This window comes from Falco rusticolus, chromosome 1 (genome assembly GCF_015220075.1).
Source record: "Falco rusticolus isolate bFalRus1 chromosome 1, bFalRus1.pri, whole genome shotgun sequence".
Lineage (NCBI taxonomy): Eukaryota > Metazoa > Chordata > Aves > Falconiformes > Falconidae > Falco > Falco rusticolus.
The window spans coordinates 94,059,624-94,081,477 of NC_051187.1; the positions used below are offsets into that span (position 1 = coordinate 94,059,624).

A 21,854-nucleotide genomic window follows, 5' to 3' on the forward strand; every position below is an offset into this window, starting at 1 on the left:
CAAGCTCTAGCTCATTAGTACATCTTACACTAACTATATCTTTCATCTAGCAAGTAAAAATACTGCTACCAAAAAACCCCCAGAACAACAAAAAACTAAAAACCTCCACAAAAACCAAAACACAAGCCAGACAGTAGAGCAATCTTAGACTGAGAACCTATTAAAAAAAAATACATCAATTTTCTCTTAAATGTTAAGTAACACTGCAGATGAGAATGCCTCTGATTTATCAGGTAAGGTAACTAACTTGAGATTTGGGTAGCAGGTTTTAAAACATCTGTTGAGGTCACATGCAACTTCTCGCTCAAAGCACAACTGAATCACATTAACTGCCCTGCTGTTATGTCCAGTTCTAAAAACCTCAAAGGATGCAGGTTTCACCATATCATCACCCAACTCTTGAAGTATTTAACCACTCTCATTATGAGGAAATCTTACATTCAATTGGAACAGCGCTTTTTCAAATCCATTATTAAGTGAGCAAATAGCAACTTAGAACAAGCAAAAGTATTTTTAAGAGCCTGACAACCACATCTAATGTTATCTTGTTAAAGAAAAATATCTTAATGAAAGAATACTCAAATGTAATTATAGTTTGCCATGTAAAAAATGAAATCGTTTCATTTCATTAGAGTTTATAATGGAATGTTTCAGTGGCCAGTTGTCTACGACTTAAAAGTGCACATATACATACTTAAAAATTACTTATATGAATACATATTACTTGTAATTTAACGCTTTCTGTCTCAGCACGGTGAAGATAGTCTTAAATATTACTAAAGCATCCTGCTGGCACAAACAATGCATATAAATACACTGACATGTATACATTATTTAGCTCTCTCAATGAACATTGGATAAACTTACTTTCTTCCTGTACAGAACTTGAAAATGAAGGTCAGAAAACAAACAGATTAAACACCATGGACTCTTACTATATGAAATGCCTTTTCAAAAAGGAAATACAGGAAGAAGACAAAGTAAGAAATTAGAAAAAACATCACAAAGTCAGCTGATCCCTCCCACAGTTCTATGGGCTGTAGATTTTATGCAGGTAGATCCAACAAATACTTATGACTGATTAAACAACTTTTGTGTTTCCTCATCATCCATTGTGTATGATTTAAATTCTACCCCATACGTACATAGGCTTTCTCCCTAAAACACAGCAGGCTGTATTTATTTGGAATTTTCACCATCAATGTACCAAATATTTAGGGTACCACCAAAACCGTTGATAACTGATAGCCCAACACTTTATTGCATGTGGGTCTCAGATGTAGAATTATGCTTTCAGGTCACCATATTCAAATTGCATTGAGGATAAAGTGCTGCTGGAGCTGTTTCACCAGGTTCAAGTAACTCTCTCTAGAAAAGAAAAACTGACTCAAGTCTACCACTGATTTTGATATTAGAGTAACAGAAGAATAGAAAGCAACTGGAGTGTCCAGGTTCATAAGGAACCACAAAAGAGGAGACAATAGATAGTTCTGCGGGTTGGACGTTTTTCAAATGTAAATTAAAAAGTCACTGCAAAAAGAGATGATTTTTTTTTCTTACATACACTTTTGACTTCCCCTTGTATCTAAAAAAAATCAACAGTAACTTGGATCACTTTGCTGTTTTGCTTACCCCGTAACATCATCTGTGACATGCACTGATGAACAATTCAAAATTTCTTGAAGATGTAATGAAAAAAAAAAATAAATGCTTGAGACATTTCTGCAAAGTAAACAAAAGCTAGAACCTATACCAGAAAACCTGTTTCCTTAAAATAATTTCTATAATTCAAACAGTTCAGAATACTCCAGAGCATTCAATTTCACAGCACAGATTTTTCAGCAGACTAGAAGCACATTTCCTTCCCCTCATCACTCATCTTTCAGAAATTACCTGAGAAGCACGTGAGGATGGAGAAAGTATTTTGTTAGCCTAACACACTGTCTTCTCCTGAAAGAGCCACAGCTAACGAAGAGATAGAGGTTCCAGAACCAAAACCAGAATTAAAGTTAGAGCAGAAAACAAGTTCCTGAATATTCATAATACTGTTTCGCTGCTCAGTAATATTCCCACAAAAAATCCTGATACTTTCCAATCACTTTTAAAGACTTTCATAAAAGTTCAGGTGCATCACTAGGAGAACTCAGGCCTATCTTATCACATGCTCTGCTGCACTATCACAACAAGAATTAAAATGAGAAATTTTTATTGTCCTAAAAAGTATTAAATGCTCCTATTTTTAAGGCATCCATATATCTGTAGATTGGTGCTATAAAAACAGGAGGAAAAAAAAAAGAAAATGACTACAAATAACACTCACTTCACACTGCACATTTCCCCTTTTAAAAGGTATATTAGTATATCCTAAAAACACATTGATAAACCCTTGCCATTATTTACTGCTCAATTAATATAAAATCCTTGGTTTGCTATCTAAATATGTTACTGAATTCCACGTCTGTCTCTTCCTCCTTTCTCCCTCATGTACAACGAAAACTATTACTTAACAAATACATAAACTTCCTTATACTTGCCAAAAACAACAGGCAGAATTAGCTGGCTTCCAGATGGAAGACAGCAGTTTGCTTCTAAGTTGGTGGACTTTGACTAATGATATATAAAGTCAAGCATCTACTAGATGAAATTCTCTGTCACAAATCAGTTGTGCAAGTTACTTCAACATTTAAACTGCAATGAAACACTCAACAAAACATAGCATTAACGAAGTCAGTGGAGATTAAATATTTAACATCTTTTTGTGCACACACTTTAATTACCACTTACAGCAGTTAAAATCTTTGACCTGCTTACTGTTACTCAGCTGTTATTTGCATGATTTTTTTCCTGTAAGAGTAGGTGTAGACATAGCATAGTCATTTTCTACTGTAATTAACAAAGTTTCACCCACCAGTAAAACAAAACCCTTCTTTTAGTAATCTTATCACGCTGTTTACAAAATAACACATCACCAAATTCTACATTTTCATAAATTAACATACATGCACAAAATTATTAACGAATAGATTTGAAATTCCCACTTGGGGCCAGCATTTTTAATGTACTTCCCCACAGTTTTGGGGGACACAAGCAATAAATAAAACAATCTCTCCCTTTCAATAGTAACCATGAAGAACTGTCAGGTGGGGATGAGGTCAAGAGATAACAAATTTGAGCAAACCAATAACCTTAAGGGCAACAATTTGCAGCTGCAGATACCATATACCCAAGTTTATCTGAAGAACTAATAAAATAACAGAAACCATTTAAAACTGTGTAAATTTTCACTAAGTTGTCCAAGAACTAAACAGAAGAAAACAAGTTTAGTGTGTTAACAGATGAATTATGAAATTGTGAATTCAAAATATGAATTGAAATGCAATTAAAACCAATTATTACTGAGGTACCTGTTCCTTACATATTACTTGAATTATTCTTTTTCAAGGCTTTGGTTAAATATATCTATATATCTAAACTCTATCTGAAAATGATTAAGGAGAAACAGCAAAAGTATTCGCTATGAAGTATAACATTACAAGAAATGAACAAACAAGCATTAAACACATACAGAATCTCTCCCCTATTACTGCAAGCAGTAACATTGTGAGGCTACTGTCCAAATTAACTATTTAAATGCTGATTGAATTTATTTCTTTTATCTCCATTTAATCTCTTAAATTAGAAGTGGGGAAAAGAGCCTATCTACAAAGAAAACATAAGTAAACAAGGGGAAGCATGAGTAGTACAACAAAATAAAAATAAAGAACTGTCAAAAAATTGCAGTTTTAAAGGCATGTAAGTTACCACAGTCAACATTAAGGAATATAATTTGAAACTATTGAACATAATGTTAGGCATTCAAAACAGTTACCATGGATTTCAATTTTTTTTCCTTTTACTATCGACTATTCGTTTCAGTTTGAAAAATTAATTATAAGAGCAGCTTCTGTCCAGGGTCACAAGAGCATCTGAAGCAGAAAAGTTTCCTTTTGCTGTGGTTAAATAGATGTCTTTAAATAAATCTTGCACACACACACACACAAAAGATGGCCATTAATGACTAGTATATCATGCTAGTTAACCCTTCCTTTATGATGAAAACACCTGGCCATTAATAATCATTTGCCGACGTATTAAATTCTACACCAGCAGACATAAAGGATGTTATCTCATTCAGAAGAGACCACCATACCATATAAAATACTGCTATCCCAGATCACTTTAAATGCTGAAAACATGATGCCTGCCTTACTTTCTTTTCCCTTTTCATGAAAGGAGACATTAAAATAACCTAAAAAAATCCTTACAAATGACAGGAGTTAAACGGAAGAAGTTGGGTTCTTGTGATTTTAAAGAAAATTAAGATTTGGATTCATAGAGCAAATGTAAATTATCATCTCAAACTAAACAGTTTCAAGTATTTCCTGCCTGAAAATTGTAATCAGTTACAACAAATAACTGTCAGTAAATGCCTTTATTACCTAAACAAGGATGCCAAAATAATGTGTAATGATCTAGAATGCCATCACTGATGATAACCTTGCTTCTTTGGCACAATCACTTATTTCTACAATAAGGCTCATCTGCCAATGCAGAAGACTAATCTTTCTTCTGGCATGTAGGGGACAGAATGGTCAAAGTGTTTGAATTGTTTTAGGCCAGGTGACCAGGACTAAAGTTTTAGAAGAATGACATATTCTTAACCCCCTGAAGCTGTAAGTCGTTTAGAACTCTTCCTAGATGTTGTGAGATGATTATGAAACTGGCTACTTTCCCAGTCAAATGGCCTAAAAAAGTCTTATCTCTAGAGTTTCTGCTTGCTCCCAAGGTAGATCAACCTGCCAATCCTGACCTTCTACCAGCTGGGAAAAAGCTGACTAACAGAAGCTACAATGTTGCTTCTTATCCATACATGATATATCATCTGAAAGGGAAAGCAAAAACAGGAAGCCAAAGATGTCCAAGTAGTTACGCCCAGACTCACTCCCATTTCCCACCCCACCCCCCACCCCCAACCCCATTCGGTACAAGCCACAGTTGCGAACTAAGCAGCAAGACTGTTAAAATACGTATCAATAACAAACTTACAATTAATGTTGCCTCTTTTAGAAGCTCTAATACATCTGCTTCCCCTACAAATATACTTCGCAATTGTTTGAGACAAAGGGTTTGACACTTCATAACAAATGAAAGAATTCTTTAAAACGTAAGTATACATGAGACCAACAACAAAGCAAATCAACACAGCAATCAACTGAATCTGGCATGCCACTGAAACTGCCTTTATGCTCTTACATGACATTCATATTCATCAAGAGAACACTTAACTATGTTAACTCTTCAATCGCAAAAGATATGTTAAAAGCCACATCTCTTAAGACTTTTTTTCAGAATTATTATTCAAATGCAAACAGTATATCAACTTTTAAAGTGAAAATACCTTTTTTACCAAGCACTTACAATCTTTCAAGAAGGTGTAATCCAGAGAAGGAACCATTCTTCAACTCTGTTATTTTATTGTTACTCAGAATCCTGTAAATAAAAAGAGACAAGAACAATGTATTATAAGTTTGGTAACAAAATTTGCTGTAGCTTGTACTCGTGATGTAAATCTTCTCTTTAATAGCCTTTATATCAAACTACAATCCCTAACTCTGAGTGAGGTGTACATAACAGCACTACTTAATATTATGAAGGAGAAAGACTATTTTCTATGGTATGTGCCCTACCTATCATGCAAGCTTACATAATTAACATATGAAAGAAAGCACATGCATACAGGATTACCATAATAAAACACCAGAACCGGCATAATAGAAAATAAAGTATTAAACCACCAATCTACACATTCAACATTCTGTTCTTCCATACCCACTTTGGTTTTCAAAACCACAGAGCATATCACCGCTTCCCATTCCCTCTGCTGCCACCCGCAGCCACCCACACATACTCGTTTCTCCCATGTACTGCTGCCTTTCCCAGCCACCCTTCACACACCTTCTCCTCAATACAGTCTTTTTAAAACATCTGCAAATAAGCTCAGCAAGCACTCCTTTACTTCTGTCTCTCCCTTCTTCTCTTAAAGGACTACACATACACAAATCCCCTCTTCCACATGAATAACTGGATCAGGCCCATCTAGCCAAGCACCCTATTCTTCAATCACAGCTGTCTGCAGATGCAAATTATTCTCAAATCCTTACTGAGAAGAACCTGCTTTCTACACAGCTACATATTTCTGTCACAAAAAAAAAGCCTCTTTTCCTTTTGAATCATGTAAAATTTTGGCATCCACAACGCTTCTTACAAAGGGTTTCGCAGCACAAACTTCTGTTCCATAAAGAACACCTCATCTCATTTGTTCTGAACACAGCTCCTGCTAGTTTCATTTGATGCTCCCCACTTCTTACATGGGAACAAGCAGTGATCAGTCCCCACCTACCCTCTCTTTACCGCACGTAATTATGTAGAAACCTAGATGGTCTCTTGCCAGATGGAAGATTCATATTTTACTTAATTACTCTTCATACCAAAGTCATTTTGTGCCACCTGAACCACTTCTGAGCTCTTTTCAGCTTCATTACACTCAAAAAATTCTGAGATAAGACCACCGGAACTGAAGCAGTATTCAACACACAGACAAGTTAGTGGGATAATGACATTCTGTTTTGTTTCCTACTGCTTTCCTAGCAATTACTAGCATCTGATCTGCCTTTACCACCTGTACTAAGAATTGAGAAGATTTCTGGTCAGCTCAGTTCCCATCATCTTATGAACGAAGACGGAATAGTCATCATCCCCAGTACAACTTTCATTTTCCAACAGTGTGCTGCCTCTGGTAGTTTACTGCCCAATTATTAGATTCATAAACTTCTTCCAAAATTCTGGAACTTACCGTCACCCTTATTACACTAAGCAACTCACCAAACTGTCAACCCCCTACTTACACTGTTTTACACGTCACTAAAAAATATATTGTACATTTCAGCTCTCTAACACTCCACTCCACTGAAAAGGCTAACCACTTACTTCCACATCCTCCAGCAAGTTAGCTGTTGATACAACAGTCTTCCATTTTAGGCTGACATACTATTTTCAACAAGTGCCTTTGGGAAGGGACTGAGGGATGCCTTTTAGAAAAAACACCTATGTCTCATTATATCAACTGGATCATCCTTGTAAATATTTTGCTGATACTGAAGAATTCCAGAAGTTTGTCAGGAAGAGCTTCCCATTACAGAGGAATTAAATTTTCCAGAGTACATATCGATCTCTCTCTCTCCAGGTATCCAATATATTTATTACCAATTCTATTGAGCTGTTCAACACAAGCATCAGACCTGGAACCATGCCACTTCCCTAAACTCCTGATATAGTTATAACAATCAGCATTTGCTATCCCTCCAGTCCTTAAAAAAACAGTTCACTCTAAGCAAAACTTCAGACACTCATAATTTGACTTTTTCATTCCGGAGTTCTTCAAAAAGCTCTCACGTGCACATAATCTTGTCCTGGAAATTTATCCACTGCCAGATTGCTCCGCAATTTCTGCTGCACTCAGTTCAATTTCAGACAGGTTCTTTATCAAATGCATCCTGCAGATCCAACAAGTCCATGCACTTCTTCACTTACACCAATTACATCTTCAGGCTGGATAACAACTTCTGCACTTATAACTGCCACTAGATTTCTTTCCAGTCTACTACATCTTCCAGATATTCTTTACAATAGCCATAAACCAAACACAAACACGCGCACCCTCCTCTTTCCTCCAATGCTTAAAGTTTATTATCTAATAACAAGGATTATTACTTCAAAACACATCATGAGTAAGATAAAACTAAAATACAGGAATATCTATCTATGAAAACAGCATCATTTTGACACAACCATATTATGCTAAGCAGTTTTCTTCTTCAGGTTTCTCAAAGACTGCCTCAAGCCTCTGTGGTTTAGACAAACACCAGGCAGGCAACTTTTTGTCTTGAAGCTTTGGGTTTGAGAGTCAGTCTCTCTCTCACTCTCACATACACAGAATCAAGACAGCTGAAAAAGTTATTTGAAACTCTTTCCACTTCCAATTTGACAGACAGAAGGTCTGAAAATTCTTGAAGTTAAGATTAAATCATTCACCCAAGATAGGAGTTGTGATGCTAAAAGAAGGAGATCCTATTCCTTCCCCTCTCCTTACAGTCATACCATGTATTTCTGCAGCTTATCTCATGTCATCCCTGGTCCCCACTGCTCCACGTGCAACAAACATTAACCTACACATTTACCCAAGACATTTTCCAAAAGATTAAATGTCAACTGCAAAAGTTTGATCAACATAGTGTGCTACACAGTCAGCTAATCCCAGATGAAGGCTGATCACAGCAACGGTGGAAAGGATAAGAATACTTAAAAGTATAGTGACAATTTGCTGTTGCATGTGCCTATAATGCCTGTAACATCTACTAGAGTGTCAGCTAAGAAAATTTGCTCTTGTGAAAAGAGCTCTAGAATCAAATACATTAAGCTGCTTTACAGGAAGGAAAGAAGGAAAACTGCCCCTTGGCTGCAGCTGTAATAACTAGATGACCAAACAAATTAAACAGTATTTTAAAAAAAACATGTACAAATCAGGGAAGCCCAAGTACAGTTCAGAAATCTACATGCATTTAAAGGAATCTTTGCATTAAGGAAGGCCCAACATGTAACAGAAAAACAGAATACGCATTTGCAAGACTGCAAGTTTAGTGAAGAAAAATAATCATCATCATCTACAAGTTGGAATGCCTGCAAAACTAGTAAAATTTAACTTGAAGCATTAAAATCACACATCCTGAAGTCTTTGAAACTGTTTTCAGATCTACTCAAAAAGGTTTCAACCTAAATAGTATTATTTGTAGAGACTCATTTTGCAAACCAAATCTGTTCAGAGCAAAGCACCCCTTTATTTCAGAATGCTTCCTGGTTTCAGATATGTACACAGGAAGGAAAATAATAATACACAAAGAAATTAATGAAGGCGCTTATAAAAAAAACCTCAAATAGTTAATGCAAACTGAACATAAGGCATAACAGCAGCAGCAAGAAAAAACAGACCAATTTCAGACTTAAATAGGAAGAAAAAAAATATTAGGTTCAGATAACATCCAGGTCAACACAAGCAAGCAAGCAAACTACAATCTTTGGTAGCACAGAAATAATTTGTATTTTAGTTATAACTGACTTGATCTTAAGATTTATTGATTTTTACGTGTACTTTTTCCAGGAAATGTAGCTATTCAAAATGGAACAGAAACCACTTCAAAAGTAGCTATAACTGACTGAACTAAATTTAAACTAAATAAAAACTATAGTTCTGTACAAAAAAAAAAAAAGTAAGTCTTCTGACATTGCCTATAAAATGATAGGCCTAAAGTAGAAGTCTTTGAATATCTGTGCACCAGGTAAATTTCTCTCTGGAGTGTGATATACAAATTATAGTCAGCCTGATCTAGTATTTTCTCTGCAGAGGCTGTTAGTTGCTCAACCATAAAGCTTTAGTAGAATAAATGTTAGATTTTACAACACTCCATATAACCTATGACATTTCATCACACTTAAAAATGTTGTAAGTGTAATCTTTTAAAAAATGCAGTTTAAAACTTGCTATTAATATATTTACTCTATAAATTATTGGAAGTGTTAAGGGATGCAGCATAAGACGACAAAACATGATAAAGCATTCACTTCAAAGCAGACATTTTATAGTCACTCTCACAAGTTCTGTGCATTAATGTACAGTGAAATGATGGACTATTATGTACCACTTAGCCACAGAAAATTATTTGTGATCAATAATTCTAAGTTACTAGTTTAAGACCATAATTTTTCTTAAGAGGGAAGTAATTCTGAAAATACGCAAACTTTTCCATCATTAAGAAGTTTACAGGAAAAATAGTAGAAAGCTACAGAGCCCCACTCATCCTCATCTTTTTCAGCTCTTCTTTAACAAGTGACTTTACAACATAAATGATTTTTGATTTTATGAAGGAGTTTCCATAGCCCAGTATCATTGTTGCTCCATGCCTCTTAAAAGCTCCAGATGAGGTTTATTTTTCTTTTCCCTTCTTTTAAATGATCAACAATACCTGCTTGGAACAAATGCATTTTCCTTGTCCAACCCTTACATGACAGAAGATAAAATGTGGCACTACCCCATTGCTGTGAGTGTGTTTGCATGTGAATTAACACAAAAAGCTTGGAAGAAAAGGCAGCTGATGAGTAGGTTTAGAAAGCATCATGGACAATGTCTGAAGTCAAACAATTAGGCAACACATTTCCCTCTCCTTTGACTGAGCAGAAGGGCTGTAGAGACAAGGAGGTGATCTGAAACAATGCACCTTAAGAAAAAAAAAAACAACAAAACACACCACTACGGCCCACACCCTCCCTCCCCCCCCCCAAAAAAAAATAAATCCATATCCCAGCTTTTCATTCATTACAAGAACATTGTTAAAATGTTCCTTTGTTGAATACTGCTTGGATCTGAAAGCCCTGTTTCCATTTTACTCCATAAAGTGGCAAAATCTGGCAACACACTGCAAAGAAACCAAATTCTGGCTTTAACTTACTGGCAAGACCTTTACTAATAGATGCCCAGTTGCTAGCATGCACAACACAACTATGCAGTCAAACCCAAAGTCTGTTCTTCGTACTGCAAAGTGGCACTGGCTTTCCTCCAGTCTTCAGGCACCTCTCCTCTTCTCCATGACCTTTCAGTGGTGATGGAGAATGGCTTAGCAATAACTTCTGCCAGCTCCCTCGGCACTCAGGGGCACATCCCATCAGGGCCCATGGATTTGTGGGTGTCACGTTTGCTTAAGTGATCTCCAACATGATCCTTCTCGATCAGGGGGAAGTTTTCCTTTCTGCAGACTTTCTCTCTTGCCTCCAGGGTCTGGGATTCCTGAGGGCTTGCCTTAGCTGTAAAGACTGAAGCGAAGGAGGCATTCAGTAACTCCACCTTCTCAGTGTCCTTTGGCCCTGAGGCACCAACCTTATTCAGCAACAGGCCCACATTTTCTCTAGTCATCCTTTTCCTGCGGATGGACTTGAAGAAGCCCTTCTTGTTTTCCTTGACACCTCTCATCAGATTTAATTCTAAACAGACCTTAGCCTTCCTTGTCACCTCCCTGCATGTTCTGATAACATCCCTATATTCCTCTCAAGTGGCCTATCTTTTTCCACATTCCATAAACTTTCTCCTTCTGTTTTGAGTTTTGCCAGAAGCTCCTTGGTCAACCATGCAGGCCTCCTGCCCCCTTTGCTTGATTTCTTACTCATAGGGATGTACCAATCTCAAGCTTGGAGGAAGTGATGCTTGAATATTAGCCTGCTCTGTTGGATTCCCTCATCTTCCAGAGCCCCTAACCCATAGGATTCCTCCAAGTAGGTTCTTGAAGAGGACAAAGTCAGATCTCCTGAAGTCCAGGGTTGCAATCCTTCTTATTGCTCTGCTTCTTCCATCCAGGATCCTGAACTTTATCTCGCAGTCACTGCAGCCAAGGCTGCCCCCAGCCTTCACATATCCAGCTAGTCCTTCTTTGCTTGTTAGTACAATGCATCTCCAAACTTCACAACATGAATCCTTTCTTAGGACACTATTAAAATACACAGACATCCATTAACACTATTACAAAATAGTCAAAGTGGCTTCCCAAGAAGCCTGAACAAGACGGGGAGGCAGCAGAACTTTTAGTTCAATGCTGAAGCAGCTTCCAGAACACGTTTTGAGAGACTCAAATAGAAAGCCAGGAAACAGAAAATAAATCAGATCATTTCATGATGATGGCTGTATACTCTAAGGACTGGGAAAGCGGCCACCAGCAAAAATTGGACTAAAATAAGCATCTGTACAACCAAGAAAAATGTTCTCTGCTGAAAGCCGTGAACATGCAAAGAGAAATACGTTTTTCAAAGTTTATCTGGTAGAAGCTGTGATTTAACAAGGATATAAAACCAATATTTTTCAGCAGTTAGTATTTTGCTTTCTAGTGAGTTACAGGTGTCAAAGGGAAAGAAACATAAGTAATAGACTGAGAAGAACATGAGCAGTACTTGCTTAAAAGTAACCCTGAAATGAAAACACTCCATAAGCTATAAACAGAGCAAGAACTATGAATCTTTCGACAGCCCCTAATGAAAGAGGGCAGTACTTTCCAATTCAACAAAAGCATTGTAATTGAGGAAGCTTAGCAATGAAACATTTGCAAAATAGAAGCTTGCAACAGATAAAAGATTTCCTGTGCTATTTCATTATTATGCATGTTAAACAATATTAAGATTATAAACCAAAACACTCAGAAGTAATGAAATTACAGAATTAAAACTCTGTCTATTTATATAGCTCCATTTTTAACTGGGAATGTGCTGTTTATATGACGTAATGATGGATACTTTTTCCTATACTATCCCTGCATCATTCAAGCAACAATGCTCACTTTGTGCACTGCCATTCATGATAATTTTTTCTTGATATTTTTCTGGTATGTGGCCACAAGCTTTATTTATTGCCTTTCTTTAAGGACAGAAATTCTTCATTTGTAGTGAAATACAGTGCCAATCGCTGGAGTATCTCAGTGAATTTCTATGTAAAAGTATTAAATAAAAATAATCTTAGAAAAAGGACAGAACTGAGTGGCAAAATAGAATGCAAGAATGAATAGCAATGTTGCTGAAAGTGATACTATCAAAATAAATTCTTGTGAAATCATGACCTTACCAACCAAGCCTCTCTTTCTGGTACTTATCCCAGGTTGAAAAGCCTACCTAAGAGAAAATTAAGAGGACACCGCAACATACAATTTCTTGCAATGCTGACTCTGAGTTGCTATTTCTAAAGCTAACCAAAGGCACTGGTAACCTAACCCTTGCACCCACCACATTCTGGGAAGCTTCCTCCAAGTTCTCTCTCCCCTCCCTCTTCCCCTCCCCTTGTTATTGTAGCATCTGCATTTAAGAGATTTATGATTTACTTTTTCTGTAGTAACCCTCCTGTTTTACTCCCCTCCCTTGTGCTCCTTCCTGAGCTTCCCATTTATCCACCAGATGTACACTTTTTAGGATTCTCACTGATTTGCAATTTAATGCAAGTTTCCCTACCCCTCCAACCTCCATACGTACACACAAAAGTAACTCGCTTCACAGGAAATACTGCACACACACAGATGCCTATCCAGACTCTCCTAACTTAAGCTGTTATACATTCTATGTGTCATATGACAGGAGTATTAATTATAGCATATGCTGTCACGCCCAGTCTCATATGTATTTACATTTCCTATCAGGTATATGTGCTTTCTAGAAAGTGCTTTGTCTAGACACATTCGCAAGCACTTCCTGTCAGCTGCTGCCACACGAAGATGTATTTTCACAAAAATTTATATCTCAATCCTACAAAAGTCAACAGTTTCTGGATAGTTTAGCTCCCTGAAGAACTAGGCATGAAGCCCGACAAACTCTAGTACAGCAACAATGGAGGGGGTAAAAAAACCAACCAACCACAAACCACCCATACAGCAAGAGACTGGGAGGTGAAGGTATACCACCTCCAGTTCAAGCTACAGCTTCACAGGCAGCTGGATGTGGATGTAGCCTCCCGCACTCAGAGAAATCATGTCTCCCCTGCCCTTGCTTCTGACCATCCCCGTCAGAAGCAGGAGGAGAGGGTGGAAGGGGACCTCCCTTCTCCAGCACAGAATTGTAAGGTCACATCACTGCAACCCACAGAAACTAATGAGCCCACTAACAATTTTGAGAACTGGTTTAAATTTCTGTTAACACCAAAGGCTGTTACCGTAACACAAGATTTTGAGGTATTAGAATCAGCTGTTTCTGATGTCTTACAGGATGCTTTCAGAAATCTGAGCATAAATTGCAAACTCTGGGTGTTACCAAGTTTCAGGGTAAAACCTATTCTATAACAACATGGGCTAACTAATATAACAAGTTCTTGAATCTGACAGAAAAAAGCCTGTATGTTCACCTCCTCAGATGGAAATAGCACATCAAGTGGACAATGTCAGAAGACTTTTCCCTGCCTGTGTCATGCCACTACCATTTCCTTTTATGATCCATCTTCTACTACTGGCATTCAGTCACTAATCCACCTTTACTGATTTTGGCGGTAGCTGTTAAGATTTCCAGGAATTCTTGCCCATGTCATGCTAAGCCAGTTATTCTTCCACACACTATCTGCTCTGCCTTTGCTCCCTCTGAAGTCCTTCTGATTTCCCGTCTCCATAACCAACACAGCCATTCAAGCAAACCCATGCTCCCATCTCAACTCCACCCCAACTCCAGTAGCAGTTTCTGCCTTTTAATCCAATCTCTCTGCCTTTCTTCACTCCTTATCTAGACCCTAACGTGTGTCTGTCTCTACCTCAAAGCATCTTTATTTCCCTGCATTGAACTGATCTAGCAGAGGACACAGCTTGCACTCTTAGACAAAGCACCTGAAGACGGCAGAGCGCACAGCCACCTACAGCTGTAATGCTCGAGTCACCTGAATGAATCCTAGAACACACTGCCCAGTGCAGACAGAACTGTGGGATTAAGCTGCCTATTTCTTCAGTGTCTTTAATCAATCCGCATTTATTACGTTTGCTTTGCTTGGGTGTTTGGTTTTCCCCCCCCCCCCCCCAAAATAGCTCTTAGTTGATCTGCCTTGCCACAAAGGTCAAGCTCCTACTCCAAAAGCAACAACTCTACAGCCCTGCCAAAACTGAACAGCTTGGATCACACACACCACCGAAGCAACTACCCTATTTTCAGACCCAGCAGCACTACACTGCAGTGCACCGGCATCCCGTTCGCTCTAAGGCAGCCTGGAGATGTGTAGGACGGTACCGTACTGCATCACTGGGCATGCCCCCTGTCATCGCTGACAGAGGAGTCGCAACACAGCAATGCATAGAAACAGTAACTAATGGATGTATGTCCCACTGTAGCACTCCAAAGGCAACCAGACTACTGAACAGCCAAATAGTGAAATCCAAGGTCAAAAATAAAATTCTCACCTATTTACAGTGTTAAAGACTAAAGATATTTAATAGATTACTTAAGATTTTACAAATTCATATTTAAAATTCATTAACTATCTCACTGCAGAAAGCAAAGTCTCAAAAACATATTTCAGCTGAAGTTCTTAAATTTAAAACAATTTATTATTACTAATGAAAAGAAACGCTTAACTGTTTTTATCTTCGTGGATTAACTACTGGTACAAAGAAAGCATTTAAACTGTATAGATTCAAAAATTATGTAATTATGGTGAAGATACAGACTAAATAAGGTAGTAATGACAAATCCATGAACCTGCAACTTATCTGGCCCATGCCAAGCTACTTATGAGAACTGCTAAATTCTGAAAACTCTAATCTTGCAGCTCCATACTTGTCAAGCAAAAAAGAATGAGACAGATGTAGTTATTCATTCTTCATCACAGCAGTACAAATTCTAGTTCTATTTCTTTAACTCTTGGCATTTACTTTTATATTTTAATACTCTGCAGTTTTGCCAAACTGAAGCAAACCCAGGAATACTACTGATCAATAAAAGACAAAAAGAAAAAAAGAATTAGTCTTGAAGATGAAAATCTCTCTTCCCGAGACTAGATACTGCTTATCACATTGAACATTTAATACTCACTGAAGGGCTAATGAACACAATGTAATTACATTATGTGCAATTGCACACTGTGATACAAGTGACTCCTTGCAATATGAGTGACCTTTTGCTTTGAAATTTTTGAAATTTAGGAATTTGTGTAACAAATGAAAAGCCTATGCTGATATCTAGAAGGCCAAATAAGTATGCCTTTGAGCGACTTAACGGATGTAGTTTGACATGATTATATTCAGGAGCTAGACAAAAACCGTGACATTTTGTTTCTCAACAGCAACACAGTTAAGCACATCTTTGAACAGTTCCGAACGCAAATTCAGGCTAATGCTCTGACTTGGAAATTCTAACACATGTGAGTGCAAATACCAATACTTGTATGTTCCTATCAGGATATGTGGGTAAGCAATGTTGTTTGCAGACTAGTAAGGCTCTCAATTCAGGAACAGTTCTTTATAAATATATATACACTTTTCCTCTGTTTATTGAGGTTCCTATTCATATAGAATAACCTGCGTGTAATGGGTAACTAAAATCCTCAACAACCAACAAGGATTACAACTTCATGGGCTTGCCTTCAGTGGGATTACACATTTTCCAAAGAATGAAGTAATGGCTAATATCCAACAAGTTATAACCTTGTGATTTGAGTTTTCATCAAGAAACACAACAGCAGTGGATATCTTATCTCAGACTTCTATTACAAGAGTATAGTGCATATACAATATAGCGCATAGATAAAGATTCAGTATCTACTGAAATACAGAAAATGTCAAAGCACGGAGTTACATTCACCCAGTTGTTATCTTCACATCAAAAGCATCTCATCTGGCTGGTTAAACTACAAAGGTCAAAGCCACCTATGGTGTTGATGTAGATACACCCTTCATTTGCATCCCAATCAGTTCTTATTATGTAAGGCTATGAAAAGGTCCCTTCCTTAGCTATAACTAAACTTGGATTCACCTTGGAACTGCTCAGTAAAACGCACCAGCCAATTCTACCCGCCAATTCTAAAGGAATCTCAATCTACAGTACTATCAGAAATCCTAAACGTTACTTACTCTCCCATAGACATCTCTCTATACTTTAATGCTCTTCTTCCAGTATCTGCTTTCCTTCCTCAATCATGAAACAAACTTACTTTGTCTCTCATCAACTGAAATTAAGTTAGCATTTTTTTTCTGAACTGTAACTAAAAGTTTCTAAATAATACTGGCCTAAACTACAAGGAAAATAAAATGTTTTGTAGCAAACAAAGGCCAAGGCATTTTGTAACTTACGTGACCCTGCCCAGCTCATCAATATCATCGTTAACCACTAACTTCAATGGTGTGCAAGAATGAAAGAACTTGGCCAGCATCCTCAGATACCACTTATTTATCCTAATTTCCATTATTTCTCTTACATCCTCACTTTTTAGAGACTTTTGTCCTCAAAGTATTTCATTACAGGGAAAAAAAAAAATTGTAAATGCTAAATGCACAGCAGCTGATCTACTGAAAGTCTAAGAGTTTGATGAGTGATAAGGATGGAATCAGGATTTCTAAAATGAAAACAATCACTTCATTTCAGTCATTCCTAGCTCACTCGAAAACCCCAAAGTTATATAAAACTATACAAGTCCTTGTATTTAAAATCAGCTTGTGCAAAATAAAAGTCAATACAAAAAAAATTAACTGAATTAAAAGGCAGTGTTTTCAGCTACTTATTTCTGCAGTGATCCACTAATCCAAAAAGATACAATAGAACTAGTACTTTAATAGAAGAATCCCACAAAAATCAAGATTCAAAATAATTTAGGGGAGTTTTAATCAGACAACCTTCCACTATCCACCAAGTGCTGTAATTCCAGAGTACCAGCTTGAGGGTGGGGGGAAGTAATTTTTGGCAAAAGATTAGATAACATTGAACCCATCCACTACTAATCAACAGTGTGTTGAGTGAAATGGCACTTGGCAACATACTTCATAAACCACCAAAACTTTCTAACCAGGTTAACATGGATTCAGTAAGAAAAACACACCACAAAACTCTCAAGAGCCAACAAACTTGAAAGATTGTGAACCACAACTGTTACTGTGTTCATTTTCTTAGAAAAAGCAGAAGCACTGGTGTAATAATCTTTGCCTTATGTTTAAGTAAAATTTCAAAGTGTGTGTTCATATTAATTGTATGAACACCGTTCTGACACTTACTACAAATAATGAAAAAAGTAATTTTTTTCTTGCTATGTCTATTAAAAAGTTTAAAAGGAAAAAATAAATGTTTCAGAAGTTATCATGAACTTCAAAGGCCTGTTAAAACTGAAAGCAACTAATTAGTATGTAGATATGGTCTAGATACACTCTAGATAAGGTAGGAGTATGAAAATCAAGATGAAAGATGAACCATTCTTCCAAATTCTTCTGTTACTGCAATTATGAACAAAGGTCCATTCACAGCAAGGCTGCTGTTTGATATCTGCTTGTCTTTCACAACAACCAGAGCTGTGACTCCCAATTTTTTTTAACCAAAAGACCCCCACAGTCAACTTCAGCATATTAACCATACTAACATATACTTTCATCAAAATTGTAACGGATAATACTATATGTTTAACAGTTAATCAGCTGCAAAGCATTTGATGTTAACAAAGACTAAAATGGATTTGTTGATCAGCCATTACCATCTACTTTTTGCTTTTTCTTCTACTTCAGCAACTTCACATGAGAGTAATTCTGGTCACTTCTCACAGGTAATCTAGAAATATTCTGTGAACCCTTGCAGACTGCCAAGCAAGAACGACTACTTCAGCCTTTACCACCTCTTTTTTTTTTTAGCAGCTTTCCCTTTTCTCACAGGTCCAGACCGATGCACCTGCTACTGACCTGGTCCACACCTCACCAAGACTTCCTGAAGGAAGCCCTTCTTTGGTGTTTCAGTGTTGTCAAAGTTCACAAAAGCAACAGTCAGATTGTTGTTGTTCTCATGACAGAGCTATATACATCCTGCGCTTTTATTAAACTTGGACTGTTGGTAGATCTTTCTAATCTCTGATTTCCAGTTAAGTAGATAAATATCTTAAGCTAGACTACTTAGTGTTTTTTCATTGATTTTCTTGCATACTACTTAGCTGCACCTGAGTCTTCCCAGGGTTGCACAGGCACTTTAAGGCTCTTTAAAGAGATAGGGTTACACTTTTAGGACTATCCACTAAGAAAATCCAGCACGGAAACCTCCCTGCCCACCCAAACAATTCTGTGGTTCTATGAACTTCTTTGCTAGGGTGACCGGTTAACGTCTCATGAAGAAAAACAACTTGCAAATCCTTTCTTTACATGTGCACACTCATGTCTAAGTAAACAGCAAAATATTTTTGACTTTGGATGAAGTTGCACATCCTGTTTGAAACTTGTTATTCAAATGGATGAGCTAGGATTGCCTCCGCGTAAGAACAACATGCCTACTGCTACACAGAAGTAAACTGACCTTCTTTGCAAAGAAAAAACCAAAATAAATGCCTTTGCTGATTTTATCGCGACCTGCCACGAAGGAGTTGCTACGGTGAAACGTCAGGCCCACCCAGCCCACCTCACACTGAGCGGCTCACACCGTCCATCAGCGCTCGTTTGTTAAAACTACCTCGAAACACAGTACTCCAAAGCTGAGTTTCTCCTGAGATAAAACAAATACATTTAAGGAAGTTTTTTTTAAATAATAAATACAATTCTGGAATTACTTTAAATAAAGTAACTCCTACGCCTTCTGACCAGCCTGAACCCTTTGAAGGCGAGCAGCCCCCAGAGGGGAGAAGGCGCAAAAGGGGGGTGGGGATGCTGCTCCGTGGGGCGGGACCACCCTGCGCAGCCCCCCCGCGCCACCGCCCGCTCCGCCGGTAACGGGACGGTCCCCGCCCTCCCGCCCTAAAATCACCATGCCGGGAAACTACGGGAAAGTATGAAAAGCGCGAAAAGCACAGCCAAAAAACAACCCCACCGCTCCTAGGACTTTCCCCCACAGCGTAGGGGGTCAACTACGCTTCCCGCCCCCGGCTGACCCCATTATACCTCGGGCCGGCGCCCTGCCCTCCCCACCCCGTCCACGTCGCACCGCGGCCGCCCACCCCCCACCCGGGGCCGGTACTCACAGGGTGACTGTCCGGTTAGGCAGCGCCTCGGGCGGCAGGACCTGAACGAGCTCCAGGTTGCTGCAAACTACCTTCACCTCCACCGGGCCGCCGGCCGCCGCTCTGCCGGCGCTCTTGGGGCGACCGTCGTACTTACAGCCCGGGGGCAGCGCGGCGCCGCCGCCGCCCCCCAGCGCCGCCAGGAGCAGGAGCGCGGGCAGAAGCTCCGCCGCCCGACGACGGCGGCGGCGGCGCGGTGGGCGGCAGAGAGCGCGGCGGCCCGGGGGCAGCATGGCGGGGCTGTGCAGGGCCCCGCTCCGGCTCCGCTCCTTCCACAGGCGTCGGGGACGGCCGGGGTCGGGCGGGAGAGGAGCGAGCGGGAGCGGGGGGGCGCGGCTCGCCCTGGCCTAGTTGCGCGGGGGCGGCGCCAGGCGCGGCCACAGCGCTGCCGCCATGTGGTACCGCGGGGGCGGCGGGCGAGCGGGTAGGAGCTGCGGCCGCCACGGCCGCCCTCGTCTTTGTGTCGGGGCCTGGCGGGCTCCGCGCAGCGGCTGCAGCGCCGCCTTCCGCCGATGCCGGAGTCCCGCAGCGGCGAGCGCGCCCGCCGGGCCTCGGCCCCACTGCGCAAGCGCCGCTGTTGCGGCGGCCAGCACCGCGCCTGCGCGCCGCCGGGCCGGGGGCCGTGGCCGGGGGGTGCTGCTGCCGGGCGGAGGGGGGCCAGTGCGGCTGAGGGGGAGAAGCGCCTTCCCGGTAGGGGGGCTCGGGTCCCTCCGCCGCTGCGGCTCTGGCAGGGCCCTCGGCAGTGCTGGGCTTGCCCTGGGCCCCGCCGCTCCCCGCAGCGCGGCACTGCGGGCTGTCGTTGCCTCCCTCCCCCGGCCGCCTCCAGCGGGAGCTCATCGCCCGGGCCGGGCCTGTGCACCGTTCCCGACGTCTGGTGCCTTTCGCCCCCGCGCCCCCCCCCCCGCCCCCAGTTCTTTACACCCGAGGGTCGCTTTGGCGTTTCGTGGGCCCTGTCCCCCTCGCAAGAACGGGGTGGTGAGGTTTGGTTTCCCTCTGCTCTGCTTCCATGCCGTGCTCCGTACCCCCAGTTCCGAAGCCTTGCTCTTGCAGGAGGGACTGTTGCTGTCCTTACTTCGTGAAGAATAACAATAATCCCCTGCTTCGGTGCCGAATGGCTCTCAGTAGCCTCGCATCAAGTAGCTTGTGCTTGTAAATCCTCAAATCATCCCTTTAAAATGAGGTACCCCTGCTGTTCCCACTTGACAACCAAAAAGGCAAAGGATGGGAAAAATCATTTCAATATCATCAATCTCAAAATTAAAAAAAACCAACACCCACCTACCTACAACGTGTCTTTTCATTGCACGCTTGGGACTGCTTCTCTGGGTGTAGGTAGGTCACGTTCTCACATTTCCCTGCAGCTAGGACAGCCAGGTACAAATGCCTTCGTGCCAATTTACACCTGAAATTCTCAGTGTTTTCTTGGCCTCTGGTAGGTGTGAGGATAATAAAATAACTTAGCAAACTCACAATCAAGTTACAAGAACTGACAGCACCTACTTTAAAAATTTTAAGAGAGACTTGACAACCTATAGGAGGTTCTGGTTGCTATCCAAGAACTCACAATGCCCCATCCTTACAGAAGAGCACTGGCAAATGACACCCTACAAAATACCTGTTATTACACAGAAATGCAGTTTTAGGTGTTGGCAATAATAGCTGCCAAAATGAGTCTTCCAAACTCTTCAGCCTAAGATGCTCTTGAATAATGTTGGACACTCCAAGTTGTGACCCAGTTTTAAATATAACCTAATGAAAGATACTGGCGAAAGATAGGAATTGTGGATTGGGACAAGTTGAACAAGGTTACAGTAATAACATCACAATTATCACAATTACCTGGGCATGTTGTAAATACCCTTTACCCACCTTAATGTTTTCTCTCTACTGTATGGCCTCTTACAAGTGAAAATGGAACCTATCCCACGTACTGAAATTGTTGACCAGAATGCAAAGAAGACACAGGTCCTTGAACTTTAATATTAGGTTTGCATGCCACTGAGTCACTCAGCAGGACCAACCTGATCTGAGTGAGATG

The 21,854-nt window shown here is 40.0% G+C and overlaps 1 protein-coding gene across 1 annotated transcript in view; it reads right to left on the reverse strand.

Moving 5' to 3' along the window:
- The window catches only part of ADGRA3 (adhesion G protein-coupled receptor A3), a 56,645-nt gene extending 36,356 nt beyond the window's left edge, over nucleotides 1-20,289 (reverse strand). The window contains 2 exon segments of the mRNA XM_037390454.1: nucleotides 5,458-5,529; nucleotides 19,778-20,289. Coding sequence (XP_037246351.1) covers nucleotides 5,458-5,529; nucleotides 19,778-20,049 — 344 coding nt within the window. The 5' untranslated portion in view covers nucleotides 20,050-20,289.
- Nucleotides 20,290-21,854: the final 1,565 nt, after the last annotated feature.